The sequence below is a fragment of the Mandrillus leucophaeus genome, unplaced genomic scaffold, assembly GCF_000951045.1.
Source record: "Mandrillus leucophaeus isolate KB7577 unplaced genomic scaffold, Mleu.le_1.0 Scaffold1176, whole genome shotgun sequence".
Lineage (NCBI taxonomy): Eukaryota > Metazoa > Chordata > Mammalia > Primates > Cercopithecidae > Mandrillus > Mandrillus leucophaeus.
The window spans coordinates 611,484-626,989 of record NW_012100054.1 but is presented as its reverse complement, the minus strand read 5'-3'; the positions used below and the strand labels follow the sequence as shown (position 1 = coordinate 626,989).

The 15,506-nt window shown below is 34.4% G+C and overlaps 1 protein-coding gene across 1 annotated transcript in view; it reads right to left on the bottom strand.

Moving 5' to 3' along the window:
- The window catches only part of U2SURP (U2 snRNP-associated SURP domain containing), a 56,998-nt gene that overhangs the window by 19,073 nt on the left and 22,419 nt on the right, over positions 1–15,506 (bottom strand). Inside the window, exons 13-23 of the mRNA XM_012001317.1 lie at positions 15,093–15,136; positions 11,863–11,967; positions 10,707–10,773; positions 10,465–10,628; positions 6,133–6,295; positions 5,734–5,813; positions 4,086–4,173; positions 2,961–3,083; positions 1,724–1,880; positions 865–960; positions 112–178 (exon numbers count right to left, since the gene is read on the bottom strand). Coding sequence (XP_011856707.1) covers positions 112–178; positions 865–960; positions 1,724–1,880; positions 2,961–3,083; positions 4,086–4,173; positions 5,734–5,813; positions 6,133–6,295; positions 10,465–10,628; positions 10,707–10,773; positions 11,863–11,967; positions 15,093–15,136 — 1,154 coding nt within the window. The remainder of the gene's footprint in view (positions 1–111; positions 179–864; positions 961–1,723; positions 1,881–2,960; positions 3,084–4,085; positions 4,174–5,733; positions 5,814–6,132; positions 6,296–10,464; positions 10,629–10,706; positions 10,774–11,862; positions 11,968–15,092; positions 15,137–15,506) is intronic.

The following is a 15,506-nucleotide window of genomic DNA, read 5'->3' as shown; positions in this document are numbered from 1 at the left end:
CAGAAAGCAAAAGTGAAGTTTTCCACTTCACTATTATTTCAACTATATCTCTTAACGAAAAAGGGAATGTATATGAACAAGAAACAGTATATTTGGAACTTAGATTCTTACTTTTGATTTTCTTCTTCTTCTGATTCTTCATGCTGGTCAAATAATTCCCATTTAGAAGTTGTAACAGCTGAATAGAAGGAAAACGAGGATGTAATTCCATGAGGTAAACTAGCATTTTTGCAGCAGCACAGTGGAAGCTCAAGCTTTAGAACTGAAAAGTTTATATTACAGAAGTTTCCTTTATCTATGTTTATCAATTCTCTAAATAGCTATTTATATGCCAATTCTCTTTCCTCACACCTACAGTATAATTCAAATTCATGAAGTGATGAATAATGTCATCCCTGTTTCTGTGTTGAATATTAAGATTTCATTAGAACCTACAAATAGTAACAATTATGGATTATTAGCACTAGGATACAGGTCTAAGTAAGTGTGAGACAGGTCTAAATGGCATCTAATCAGTCTAGGATTATGGGAGGTCAAATCAAAAAGTTTCTCTGAAACTGACCTGTATGTAGATTTCTACGTAGGTACAGCTTCCTATCTACATTTACTACTAAAATGCCTTAACTTGAAAGGTTTTCAGTGATATCTCATTACTCTCAAAGCCTCCAAACTGAAGGACCTAAGAAAATTGTAACAGCAACACCAACCACAATAAAAGTGTACATTAGACACAAAATACGGTAACATTGAGTATTAAGGTTAAAATGTGTTACAAAACATAAAAGGAAAACATATATACAAGCACACCAATAAATAACTTATTAAGTACTTAATGTAAAAAATACTCATTTTACTTTTACTCACCCTGTGCTTCCAATTCAGATTCATCCACAGCTTCCCATTTTGATGGGGCAACTTTAAATATAGGCTCATTCTTCTTTGAGTCTTCAGTTGCATCCACTATTAGGGAAAGATAAGCCATTAACCCTGACGACTAGGGGATGATGCAAAGTATTACGTTCATGGGTGTTCACCATACTATTAAAAAGCAAAGTAAAATAAGGACACGGATGGACCAACCGTAATCCTGAGAACAAGGACTATGACTAAACCAATTCTCTGCATCTGAGGGCAAAATTTTTAACAGTATATATTGTATCAATTCAGAAAATACAGGTTAGTAATATATTAAGCAAGTGAAGAAGTTGAGAAGTAAAACAAATCTTTAACAAATCTCTACAAAACTGCATACATTATTCAATATTTAAACATATAACTCAAATGTACCAAAGAGCTGTGCACAGTTCCTATTTTCAAAATGGTTCTAGGCAGCTAGGAAAACTGAAGTTGTAGGTTAGAAAAACTAATAATAATACAGAACTGATAAAACCAGGTACCCAGGAATATGCATAATTGAACACAAGATTTTGCCTATAATTTCCTGACAATTAAGACAAAAAGAGAAACTTGCTAATGTTATAGAAGGCTGATTGTCCCAGCAAAGAAATGTGACCAGAGAAAATGCTGCTTTCTTGGCCTTTTATATACATAGCATACAAATAAATGTATTACTGGGTATCTGAATTTTGAAAAAATCAGAAATAGTTAACTTGATACCTTCATGAGAAACTATAACCTTCTTCCATATCAGCATGTATGGAAATCAGAGTTTTGGTCACCAAACTTATTAGCTAGATTTAATCAGTTTGAAATTTGAACTTACAAGGCACTCCATCAAGATCATCATCAAGACTTTTTATAGGGACTCCATCAAGATCATCAATGGGAGTAGCATCAATAGGAATTCCATCTACATCTTCCAGAGGTGCACCATCAAGCTCTTCCTCAATGGGGGCACCATCAAGGTCATCTGGAACATCCTATGGAAATGTGTACTATTATAACATTTTCCTTTGATTGCTGAAGTCACACTGCTTCTAAGATTAATTTGTAATCCAGTACAAGTCAACATACCAGGATACCCACAATCCAAGGTACATTGTAAGAACATAGTAAGAATATATATTCTATCATCCAGTTTGCTAAAGAAGCAGTCAGTTGTGCATTTATCTAACATTTACCAAGTGTTCACTGGTGCCAGGTACCATGTAAGGAAATGATGAGCAAAAACAAATTTGGTCCCCCTGTTACAGAGCCTGGTAAAGGTTTTTGTTGTTGTTTTGGGGGGTGGGGAAACCAAGAAATCAGATCATCACAACAATATATACTTATCTGTAACTATGGTAACTGCTACAGCAAAAAGGCATATCATACTATTAGCATAATAAGTTTCACTTAAAGAGGTCACAGAAGGCTCTCTAAGGTTATATCTGAGCTGAGATCTGAAGGATCTCAGGTAAAGATAAGTCCCAGAAAGAGGGAAGGACATGTATACAGGCCAATGGTAGGTGAAAACACACATTTAGGAAACTGAAACAAGGACCATGTGGGTTACAACAGTAAGGTCAATTAAGAAGATCCTGCAGGAGTGAAAGTGAAAATATAGTAGCTTGACTAGTAAGGCAGAATTAAACATTAAGGGTTCAGTAATTATTTAGGAGGTAAAGAAAAACAACAGAACGGTGGTGTATATCTGCTATCATGTGATGCATCTTTTCATGCACATATTTTACTTATATAGCTATCTTTAACAAAATAAAGTCATGCTACATATATACTGCTCTATTACTTGCTTTTTTTCTACTATTAATATCATAAGTCTTAGGTCATTAAATAAAAAACCACTCATCAATTTTCACATAAGGACACAAGACAGAGAATTCCTGTTATATGTGATTTTGACTCCTGGGTTCCAGCAATAAAAATCCACTATTTAGTGGTAAGCAACAGATATTTTTCACAAAGAAATATACCTCGCATATGTAATACAGCATAACTCCAAGAAACCTCCACCCCAGAAACAAATTTTAAAAACAACCAGATAAATACAGAGTGCCTACCTCTGTTTCCTTTTCTTCAATAATATTTACAAGTCCTAAGAAAATATTTTGTAGTTTGATCAAAAATGGTTCTGGATAAATTGCCCAATCTTCCCATGCTCTGAAGCAAGTCATTACCCGTTGCTAAATAAATAGGAAACAGATAACAAATTTTTATTTTGGGCTATATGTCTCAAATTTCAGTTCATGAGAATGACCATCAAGATTTGCTAAATTTGCCTTTAAAATGACATTTTTTAAGAAAATTACTATATATCATTACCATATTTTTTAAGAAAAATCAATGTCACCTTCTAATTAAAAGAAAAAAAACCCTAAAAATAAATATAATGAAAAATAAACAGTAATTGTTTGCTCTTTACCACCTAAGGTCAGCTCCCATACCATTAGTACTACACATGAGCCACATTCAGGAAAGACTTACATAGAAACTTATGAAAACTTAAAACCAAAGTAGCCAAGTTTTGACCTGAATCCCCTTATGGTCCAGTAAAGTACTTCCTAATTCTGGTTAACACTTTACTCTGTATCTTCCCTAAACTTTTTTTAAAATTCTAACTTATGGTCAAAATTTAAGGTCAAAAACTTTAAAAATGGGAGTTGTCTGAATGCCCTAAATGGTGGGGTCACTGGGCATCTTCCCAAACTAAAAATTTTTCGTAAAAGAGTCATCTTCCCATGAAAGCATATTTACTTAGTCAATTATAAATAAAGTACTCCACCTGGCTTTTCTTAACACTGGCCTACAGCTTAAGAGGTTATAAAAAAATTGGTAATAGAGTAGACTTTCTAAATATGATTAAAATGTATGTCTTTAATCCAGCCAAATAGTATTTACCATTACAAAACAAGTGATTCTTCTGGCTGTTTCATGAAAAAAGACTAACATTTATAATACTTAAACAATACTTAAAACTAAAATTAAACACCTGTCAAAATAGTATCTTTTAAATTTTTGATTTTGATAAAAAAAAAATGACAGAATTTTAAAACACTAACTTCTGTAACATCTAAGTTTTAATTTCATGTGTCATACTTGTCTTATGTACTTCTCTAGCCCTTCGAGGCCCTCTCCCCTCACCCATTTAAAACACCAGGGCAAAAATAGTAAAACAATAAACGTACCTTAAAGTTTTCAGATTGCAAATGGCCTTGAATTGTACGATAGGTGGCATTGAGGTCTGAAAATATCTGACATAACTTTGTTTCAAAACTGAAATTCAAATAATACATTCTTTAAAATAAAATCTATTTAAAATTCCTTTCCCCTTCAGCATGCCAGCCAATGAAAACCCCTCCTGAACTTAAAATACCTACAAATTAATCAAGAAATTATTAAAAATCAAAAACTAGGTGTTTAAACTCTAAAACCGTAACTGAATTGCTTTAACTCTTATTACTCTGAATTTTTCTCCTACAAACTCCCCAACAGTCCCTACTATCTCCCTTTATAAGCAAGAAACATTACATCTAGGATATGTTGAACCATCTCATCCAATTTCTTTATTTTATAAAACAGAAAACTTAGAAAAGGGTGACTCATCCAAGGCAAAAAAAAACTAACGGCAGACATAAGAGTAGGACTCAGATCTCTAAATTTCTTTTCAGAGCAACTTCCTAGGGAAAAGCTTCCCTTTGCCTAATTCAAAAAATAAACACAGAAAGAGAGCTCTGGGGAACTGAGAAAAAGTTACACTTTTTTTTTTTTTTTTGAGACGGAGTTTGGCTCTTGTCACCCAGACTACAGTGCAACGGCGCAATCTCAGCTCACTGCAACCTCCGCCTCCCGGGTTCAAGCAATTCTCCTGCCTCAGCTTCCTGAGTAGCTGGGATTACAGGGCTATACCACCACACCTGGCTAATCTTTGTATTTTTACTAGAGATGGGGTTTCACCACATTGGTCAGGGTGGTCTCGAACTTCTGACCTTAGGTAATCAGCCCTTCTCAGCCTCCCAAAGTGCTGAGATTACAGGCATGAGCCACTGTGGCCGGCTAAGTTATACATTAATTATAATACAGCAACATAACTTCCTTTTGCCTTAGGAAACATTAGCAATGAACTAAAATCAATATGCTGAGGATCAGAAGAGAATGCAGATTCTATAGTTAATAGTATGTCTTTGGTTTCTTATCTCTGCCAGTATATACACTGTTTCTATTTATTATATGAATAGCTAGATACACAATAAAGTTCTCTTTAACACACACCTATTTGTTCTACTGTCAATAACTAAGAAAGTGATACGATATAAAATCTTTCCAAAAAAATTGGTAATTTAGCTTAAGTTTAAGCCAATTTTTTAAAAAAATTCTACAAACCATGAAGAAATTCAAATTAGTCTTCCCTCAGTATCCATGGGGGGACTGGTTCCAAGACCTTCCATGGACACCAAAATCCACAGATGCTCAAGTTCTTGATTGAAAATGACATAGTATTCACCTGTAACCTACCCACATCTTCCCATGGGTTAAATCATCTCTAGGTTACTTACAATACCTAATACAATGTAAACGCTATGCAGAGTTTTCATTACTGTATTGTTTAGAAAACGACAAGGAAAAACGTCTGTACGTGTTCGGTACAGATACAATTTTTCTTCTCAAATATTTTCAATTTGTGGTTGGTTGAATTCACGGATAAGGAACCCACAGACATGGAGGGCTGGCTGTATTTCTTATTCTTGGAGGACGTTAACAAAACAATCCTCTTTTCTGAACTCCTTACCCTTAAACACTTTATTTCAGGAATATCAGTTATATCATTATACTTACAATTTTCTATAATACGAAGCATTAGCAACTTTGGCTGAAGAGTTGTACAAAACATCAGAAACCAAATATAATCTGGCAATCTATAATACCAAAAGATAACACAAAATAGGTTAATATAAGGCTTATGTTTAGCTATAATTTAATAATGGCTACTAATTAGAAGAGTTAAATGAAACTATCACCACAACCATGACTTTGGCAGGGATGAAATTTGTTAACTCATTTACATTTCAATTTGTTTGCAACCTGTATGTTAATGAACCTAAATTTCCAAGCAGAAGTAACATAAGACTGCATGGGAAAAATTTCATCAGTCAAGTTCTTTGTGCAAAAAGGAAACCACTTCTAATCCCAAAAGACATTAACTATCTCCCCTCTTCTTAAAATTCATTCCCATACCTTTTTAGGAAGGGGTGTCTTTAAGATGGACAATGACTCAGTAATGCAATCCACTATTTCTTCAGCAGCTTCAGCATTATTAAGACAGAAAACCATTGCATCTCCAATATCATTTTTCCTTGGAGTTAATCCCCGCAAGATTTCTTCCAATTTATCCCTCTGTCTGAACATAAATTGTTTTAACTTATAAATATTTAGATACAATTTCAAATGCCATTGTAGTTTTTGCTCACAAACTAATTTCTTTAAAACCTACTCACATAAAATAATTCTGAAGACTGTAATATGTTAAGTCTGATTTGTGTTGTGTCCCCCAAAATTGTTATAATTTTTTGAAGAACTTATATAAGAAAGAATACTCCGTAGAACTAATAAAAGATACCAATGATGTTTTCAGCTTACAAATTAAGTAAATTTAAAATCATGGGCATTTCTTCAAGAGTCTTTAAAGAGCACCCCAGTCTTACTATCCCATGATACTAAAGAATTTTCATGTTCTTTACTCCCCTTCTTTGAAGGAAGTCTATTACTTTAGCATTTCTGCCTAGGATTAGGACAAGCTAATTTTTCTGTAAAGGAAAAGACTGGCTGGGTGCAGTGGCTCATGCCTGTAATCCCAGCACTCTGGGAGGTCGAGTTGGGTAGATCATGAGGTCAAGAGATCGAGACCATCCTGACCAACATGGTGAAAACCCATCCCTACTAAAAATATAAAAATTAGCCAAGCACAGTGGTGGGCGTCTGTAATCCCAGCTACTCGGGAGGCTGAGGCAGGAAAATAGATTGAAACTGGGAGGCGGAGGTTGCAGTGAGCCAAGATCGCGCCACTGTGCTCCAGCCTGGGTAACAGAGCTTGAAGCTGGGAGGCGGAGGTTGCAGTGAGCCAAGATCACGCCACTGCACTCCAGCCTGGGTGACAAAGCAAGACTCTGTCTCGATAAAAAAAAAAAGATTATAAATATTTTAGGCTTTGAAAGCCATATGATCTCTACCCTCCTGCTGGTATAGCACCAAAGCAGCCAGACAACATGTACGGAAGGGGACTGACTGCATTCCAATAAAACTTTATTTTCCAAAACAGGAGGCAGCCATATTTAGCCTATGAGCTGAGTTTGCAGATCCTAGGATTACAGTGATTATGAACATACATCTTCAGAAGTAAATACACTCAAATAGTATCGCACTCCATTGGCAAATGCTCTCACAGACAATGAACCAATGCAGCAAGTATTAAAATTTATAGACTGCAGTGAAGTACATAACGGCATATGGATTCAGTCACAGACCATTGCAATAAAGCAAATATCGCAATACAGCGAATCACACAAGTTTTTTGGTTTCCAAGAGCATGTAAAAGTTATGTTTATACCATACTGTGGTCTATTAAGTATGCAATAGCAGTATGTCTAAAAAAACAATGTATACATTACTTTAAAAATACTTTCTTGTTAAAAATGCTAACAATCATCTGAATTCTCAGTGAGTCATAGTATTTTTGCTGGTGGAAGGGTTTTGCCTCAATGCTGATGGCTGCTAACTGATCAGGGTGGTGGTAGCTGAAGGTTGGGGTGGATGCAGCAATTTCTTAAACAACAATGAAGTTTGCCGCATCAACTGACTCATCACAGGGGATTTCTCTGCAGCACAAGATGTTGTTTGTTAACATTTTAGCCAGAGGAGAATGTCCTTCCAAACTGTAGTCAATCCTCTCAAACCCTGCACTGCTTTATCAACTAAGTGTATGCATATTCTAAATCCTTTCATTTCAACAATGTTTACAGCTTCTTCATCAGAAGTAGATTCCATCTCAAGAAACTACTTAATTTGCTCATCCCTAAGAAGCAACTCCTCATTTATTAAAGTTTTATCATGAGACCACAGCAATTGAGTCCCATCTTTGAGCTCTACTTCTAATTCTAGTTCCCTCGCTATTTCTACCATATCTGGAGTTACTTCCTCTATTAAAGTCTTAAATCCCTCAAAGTCATCCACGAGGGACTAACTTCTTCCAAGCTCCTGTTGATGTTGATTTTATTTTATACACAAAAAAACTGAAACTGATTTTTTTTCATTTCTTTTTAATAGAGATGGGGTCTCAATATATTGCTCAGACTGGTCTTGAACTCCTGGCCTCAAGCTATCCTCTTGCCTCGGCCTTCCATAGTGTTGGGATTACAGATGTGAGCCACCACACCTGGCCCACAAATGTTCTCAATGGCACTTGGAATGGTAAATGCTTTCCGCAAGCTTTCTAACTGACTTTTTCCCAGACCCATTGGAGGAATCACTATTTATGGCAGCCACAGCCTTATGAAATACATTTCTTAAATAATGAGACTAAAAGGTCAAAATTACTCCTTGAACAAGGGGATACAGAATGGATAATGTGTTAACAGGCATGAAAACAACTTAATCTCTTTTGTACATCTCCATCAGAGATCTTCAGTGATCAGGTACATTGTCAATGGGCAGTAATATTTTGAAAAAAATCATTTTATTGAGCAGGTCTCAATAGTGGGCTTAAAATATTCAGTAAACCATGCTGTAAACAGATATGCTGTCATCCAGGCTTTGTTGTTCCATTTATAGAGCACAGGCAGAGCTGATTTAGCATAATTCTTAATGGTCCTAGGATTTTTAGAATGGTAAATGAGCACTGGCTTCAACTTAAAGTCACCAGCTGCATTAGCCCCTAGTAAGAGAGTCAGCCTGTCCTCTGAAGGTTTTAACCCAGGCAGTGACTTCCCCTCTCTAGCTATAAAAGTGCTAAATTACATTTTCTTACAATAAAAGGCTGTTTTGTCTACAGTGAAAATGTGATTTAGTGTAGCCACCTTCATCAATGACCTTAGATCTTCTGGATAATTTGCTACAGCATCTACATCAGCATTTGCTGCTTCACCTTGAACTTTTATAGTATGAAGATGGATTCTTTCCTTAAACCTCATGAACCAATCACTGCTAGTTTCAAAATTTATCTTCTGGAGCTTCCTCACCTCTGTTTCCATAGAATTGCAGAGAGTGGGCCTTGCTCAGGATTAGGCTTTGGCATAAGGGAATGCTATGGCTGGTGTGATCTTCTATCCAGACCACCAAAACTTTCTATCAGTAATAAGGCTGTTTTGCTTCCTTATCATTCATGTGTTCATTGGAGTAGCACTTTTAATTTCCTTTAAAAACTCTTCCTTTGCATTCATAACTTGGCTCACTGTTTGGTGCAAGAGGCCTGGCTTTCAGCCTACCTCATCTTTTGACATGCCTTCCTAACTAAGCTTAATCATTCTAGCTTTTGATTCAATGTGAGAGAAGTAAGACTCTTCCTTTCACTTGAATACTCAAGACGCCATTGTGGGATTATTAACTGGCCTAATTTCAATAGTGTTATGTCTCAAGAAATAGGGAAGCCTAAAGGGAGGGAAAGATGGGAAAACAGCTAGTCACTGCAGCAGTCAGAACACACATTTTTTGATTAAGTTCATCTTCTTATAAGACCACAGTTTGTAGTGCCCCAAAACAATCAAGGATCACTGATCACCACAACAGATATAACAATGAAGAAGTTTGAGCTATTGTGAGCATTATGAAAATGTGACAGAGACACGAAGTAAGCACATGCTGTTTGAAAAATGACAACAGACTGGTTTGATGTAGAGTTGCCACAAACTTTCAATTTATAAAAAACACTCTATCTGCAGAGCACAGTAAGTCAAAGCACGATAAAACTACATATGCCCATATTTAATTATATATTCTAAAAATGCTTTTAGCCAATTTTTTTCCCATGAGGTATACAGGATGTCCTCTGAACATTTAATATGTTTCTGCTTCTTCAACCAGCTAGGTGCACTGTACAATTGCTAAGTGAGACTAATAACACCACATACTTCCATGGTGGCCATCTCACAGCTCACCACATAATGCAAATGAAGTGTGCAAGTTACCATGAAGGGGCTTTGCATAGCCACGATATGATCCCACTAGCCACATAATAGTTTTTCCTCTTTATGCTGCATTCAGAGAATCAAGAATTCTAGGAATCCCTCAATAATTTCTGTAAGAATCTGAAGTACTCCAATGCTAAAGAAAGAAGTCAACTATGTTTAAAAGATCATCACTAATTTTACTAGCAGAAAAGTCAAGGACAATAGAATACATACCTATACTTGTTAAGATGTTTAAAATTATAAAGCACATGATGAAAGATGTTACTATTTTAAACATTCACAAGTGAAAAAAATTTATTTTAGGGTTAACATCTTAATAAGACCATTAATTAAAGCAACCATTACAGTGACTTTTCTGAATATATAATAGAAAGGAAAAATATCTTACTCTTCCTTAAGTGCTCCCTTTTTACTAGGTTCCTCTACAAAAGCTTCTGTTTCTTGCTCTTCTGACATTCCATGCAAGTATGGATTTAACGGTGGTGGCCTCCAAAAAGATCCATTTTTGAACATACGAAAATCTTCCGTCCGCCATTTAGTTGGAGAATCTCCCTAACAAACATTTAGAGAGTTATTATAAAGGTCTAATTACTCAGAGTCAAAATTAACAAAATAATTGATTCTACTTGCCTGCAGAATAGAATAAAGCTTCCACCTATAGTAAACATGGGCTGGTGTCTGGTTTTCAAATAAGAACCTAAACAAAACAAACAAACATTAAACATCATATTCTTCAACAGAGCTATCTTCAATTAAATATAAATAAATGAGAAGTATTATTTGCCTGTTTAGTTCAAAATAAAACAAAAATAAATATCCCTCAAGAGAACCTCACCCACTGCCATCCACTACCTATCCCCATTCCCTTACTCCAGTCCTAAACTGCCTTACTGACTGACATTAATAATCAGAAGGCACGCATCATGCTGAGTCTTATGATCATTTTTATTGAACACTTACATGGCAGATACTGTGTCTGGCAATGGAGAGATTTTCCCAATATATAATTACAAAAGCAGTGATTTTATACTATTTAAGTGTTAAACTAGTGTTTTAGAATTCTGTAACAATTCAGAGGATAAGCAATTTATTTTAAAACTCATTTGTTCAACTGTATCTCACTTATGATTCCTTCACTGAAAAGCATAATGAAATGTATTTTCCTCCTAGAGAATGCTAAAAACAATACTATTTAATTAACCAAATCAAAATCTAATGGAAAATTGGCCTCAATACATTCTACTCTGATTACTAAAACTACCTTCCCATCCCATTGCAGAACTAATCCCATACTTTTAGAACTTTATTCTTGGAAATATTTTTAATTCTAATAAATTAAAAGTAGTTTTAAGCTGCATGCCTGAAGATAAAACACGGCAAATACAAACAATGGAATATTATTTGCCCTTAAAAAAAGAAATCCCGATACATGCTATAATACAGATGAATCCTGAGGACATTATGCTAAATGAAATAAGCCAGTCACAAAAGGGTAAATATTATATGATTATACTCATATGAGTTTACCTAGAGTAATCAAATTACTAAGAGACAGAAAATAGAATGGCAGTTGCCAGGGCTAAGGGGCCAGAAGACTGAGGAGTTACTGTTTCACAGGTAAAGAGTTTCATTTTGGAAGATGAAAAAAGTTCTGGAGATGGATGGTGGTGATGGTTGCACAACAATGTGAATGTACTTAATGACAATGAACTGTATACTTAAAAATGGCTAAAATGGGAAATTTTATGTTACATATATTTCAACACAATTTTTTAAAAATGCACACCTGAACATAGGATTGTTGATTTCTCTGTTCATAATCATAGCTTCAAACATTGGCCCTTCACGTACAACAAACTCTATCATTCGATGTATCAGGGCGAGCAAATTCCTACAACAACAACACAGTTAAAGAAAATGGATTCAGACCTACCACTATATAAAACTACATTTGACCTAAGTTACTATAATTGTGCAGAAAATGATTATTCTGCTGACTAACACCAAATTTAATACCAAAACAGTAACCTGGAGCATATGTTAATGCCTTGTGCATTAAGAGGGTGTGGGGCAGTGGGAGTAGGGAAGTGGGAGGGGATGGAAAGGTGAGGGAGGGTAGGAAACCACAATATAACCTCATAGTAATATTTACTTTTCTAAATGTCACTTAATTTTATTTTCCAAAAGTAAAACATTAAATTATAAATCACAACTAATTGGAAAGTTGCAAATATTGATATATAAAATCAGTAAGTTTGAGCCTGCATGTTATTACAGCCATCTAGAAATTCACACACTATCTCAGTTAAAAAAAAAAAAAAAAAAAAATTCCTAAACCAAGCACTTTTGTGGTGCTACTGAAATGTTATAACCATGACTATAATTTATAAAAATGCAAAACTACCTAACAAGTTTAAGGCCTGATTTAATAAAAAATCCATCCAACTCTTGTGTTTTTCTGGTACACATACCAGGTGGAGTTTTTATTAAATCTGACCTTTAATGAGGCAACATCCCTTTGGACCACACTTCAAACTAGTTCACGATTCATGAAATGGATAATTCTGCCTGTATATTATCTTTTTTCCCTCCAAAACAAGAGAGATTGATATGCCTATACACTATAAATCAATGAAGAAATTATGTTGCCAAAGCCTTATACTACTCTTTCCAAAATATTGCAAAATGGGGCACATGGTGAGATGCCCTTCCCATTTTCTGTAACAATTATTTTCCAAATACCAAAATAAACATATGTGAGTAATTTTTTAGTACAGTCGTTTTATTGACTGAACTCATAGGAAGTCTTTATCTGAAGCTAGGTCCTAAAATCATGTGATATTTTATTAGACTCCAAACACAATTTTGGACATTGATTATGGCGTCGGGCTCAAAATGACTCAGCTTATTTATAAGCTGCTTTTGATTTCTCATTTCACCAGTCCCCCAGCATACACAGTTGGCAAATAACAATCGGGAAAAGCAAAAGGATATTGGCTCTTGGTACATGGCACACACTAAATTACACCTTTAGCATTCCCAGCTCAAATTACATTCATATAACTGCTAGAATGTAAATAAATATATAGTTATAGAATAAGACAGACTTTTTTTGCTCCATAATGCCCTATTTCAGAGTACATAAACAATAAAATAATCTATCTCATGGTGGCTATAACTGTTTTCTCATAGCTTTCAAACAAACCTACTTAAAATGAAATCTCTACACAGTGAAAAAAATTTAACCCTAAAGGAAGTAAAAAAAAAAATGTATCACCGTTTAAATCTTTACAAAGGGGAAATTATGCATTTAAAACTACTAATTCAACCCTAAATTGTTAAAACAAAAAACTAAAAACATTGCTTAATTTTAAATTTAAAAATTACTTTTCTTTCACAGAAGTAATTGCTCTGCAAATACGCAGTTCCTCAACATTCATATGGTTAATGACATTATTTTGAAGGAAGGGAGATAATGTCAAGTTATGATTCAATTCCAAAACTCCCCACTGATATGAGCCAAATTAAAGCTAAGGGAAATTTTATGTATAAGACTAATTACTAGGTGGACAAATGTTATACACCCAGAAACTTGTGTGAATTAAGTCAAAAGCAACTTGACTTTAGCATTTAAGATAGAGGAAAATTGTTTAGCAAGTTTAAAAACAAAGGATTCATCTGAATGGTGAGTGAAGACTTCCGGCAAAACGCACACTCAAAATTGTTTAGAAATACGGTGAGCCACATACATGTAAAGCTACCACTAGATATGTGCTTTTTTTGAATGCTACAAAAATACTATCCTGTGAATGCTTTTATCAGTGGGGAAAAACCCACTTAGTTTTAAACAGGCTTGTAACTGATAAAATTAAAAGTTTATAAGTATTTTTTAAAATGTTTCATGATTATTTAAAATCAAAATCTGACAATTAATTATTAACTTGATTTCAAGATTACTAAAGAACTGTAATCACATTCTTCTTCCTTAAGGATTGTGTTTATTTTAAAAATGGTGACTTTTCTATTAAACAGTGTAGTACAAAAAGATGATATATTTAAAGTGCATTATTTAATTTTAAAATGGTAATTATCTTATTCTGGGCAACAACCACCAAAAAAAAAAACAAAAAAAAAAACAAAAAATTGTCTCTCAGTTATAATAAAACCACATTTATTGGAGTCGATCGTACCAATGTCTGGTCAAAAACTGTATACTTTCCCAATCCATCCCATGATGTTTTCCTGGTCCCCCGCTGCCGCAGACAGTTCAGCTGGTGTTGCTCACCAAGGCCAATGTCAAAGAGAATTTGGTATTCTTTTGTGTTCATTTATTATTCAACCAGTGTTGTGTTCCTGTGTTTGGGAAAAGGCTTAGCTTGACTGAGCAAGAGCATACCTACAGCATGAATTCTTCTGCTTTAACAGTGTGTTGAAAGAGAAAAAAAAGGAAGAAAGGAAAATAAAAGAATTCCAAATACCTTTGTTATCATGAAAAGAAAGTTTCGAGTATGTCCAGTGTTCATGACAATAATAGGAATTTCTTCTTAAAATCAATTGAAAAAAAAAAAAACCAAAACAAAACAAAGCTATGCCATCAGTAAGGAGAACTCAAACCAACGTTATATATTAAATGCAGATAATTCAGAAAACAAGAAAAAAATAACAACAGATTGAGTCAAACTGTAATGTTATCTGAAATTTAAGACACATTTAAAACATCTATTTTCCCATGACAATAGTCTATTGTCTGGCTCCAAATCAGAGCTAATAAATACATTCTAACTAGTCAAAGTATAAACATTCCCTACAGTGATAACAATAAAAACAAAAAAGATATTGACATAAAATTGCACAGTATACAAAAGTTAGTTAAATTTCACACATCCCCCCAAAAAGTACTGGGAAGGAACCATTGCTCAGTCAAGATACTACCTTTTCCTCAACACCATTTCTTTTTAAATTCAGAAGGGGATATTGTCTATATTTAGATCAGTAATAATAAAGAAAAACATGTACCTTTCTGTTGGGATAACCACTTTGACTATGGCTTGCGACAGAGTCTGTATATGAAGTCACATCAGATAATAAACATAGAATATGTGAGTATTGTTAACAAGTAACAAGCAAAAATATACATATGCATTGAAAATACTACATATCTAATCACAAGTTTTGCAGGCAATCACTGCATTTGAAGTCATTATACACTAAGCAATTACATAAATGCAAATGGATGTGTTTAGTGAACAATAATGTTCACTAAATGCAAAGAATCAGAACATTCCTGCCAGAATGCACATCAATGCACTGAAATAGGTACTACACTGAGAATTATCAGATAAAGATTTTAATTTGTGAAATAATTAACTGTTTGCCTCTGACCATACAGTTCACTACTTTGTTCCCAAGCCTTTAAAACCAGCCCTGTCG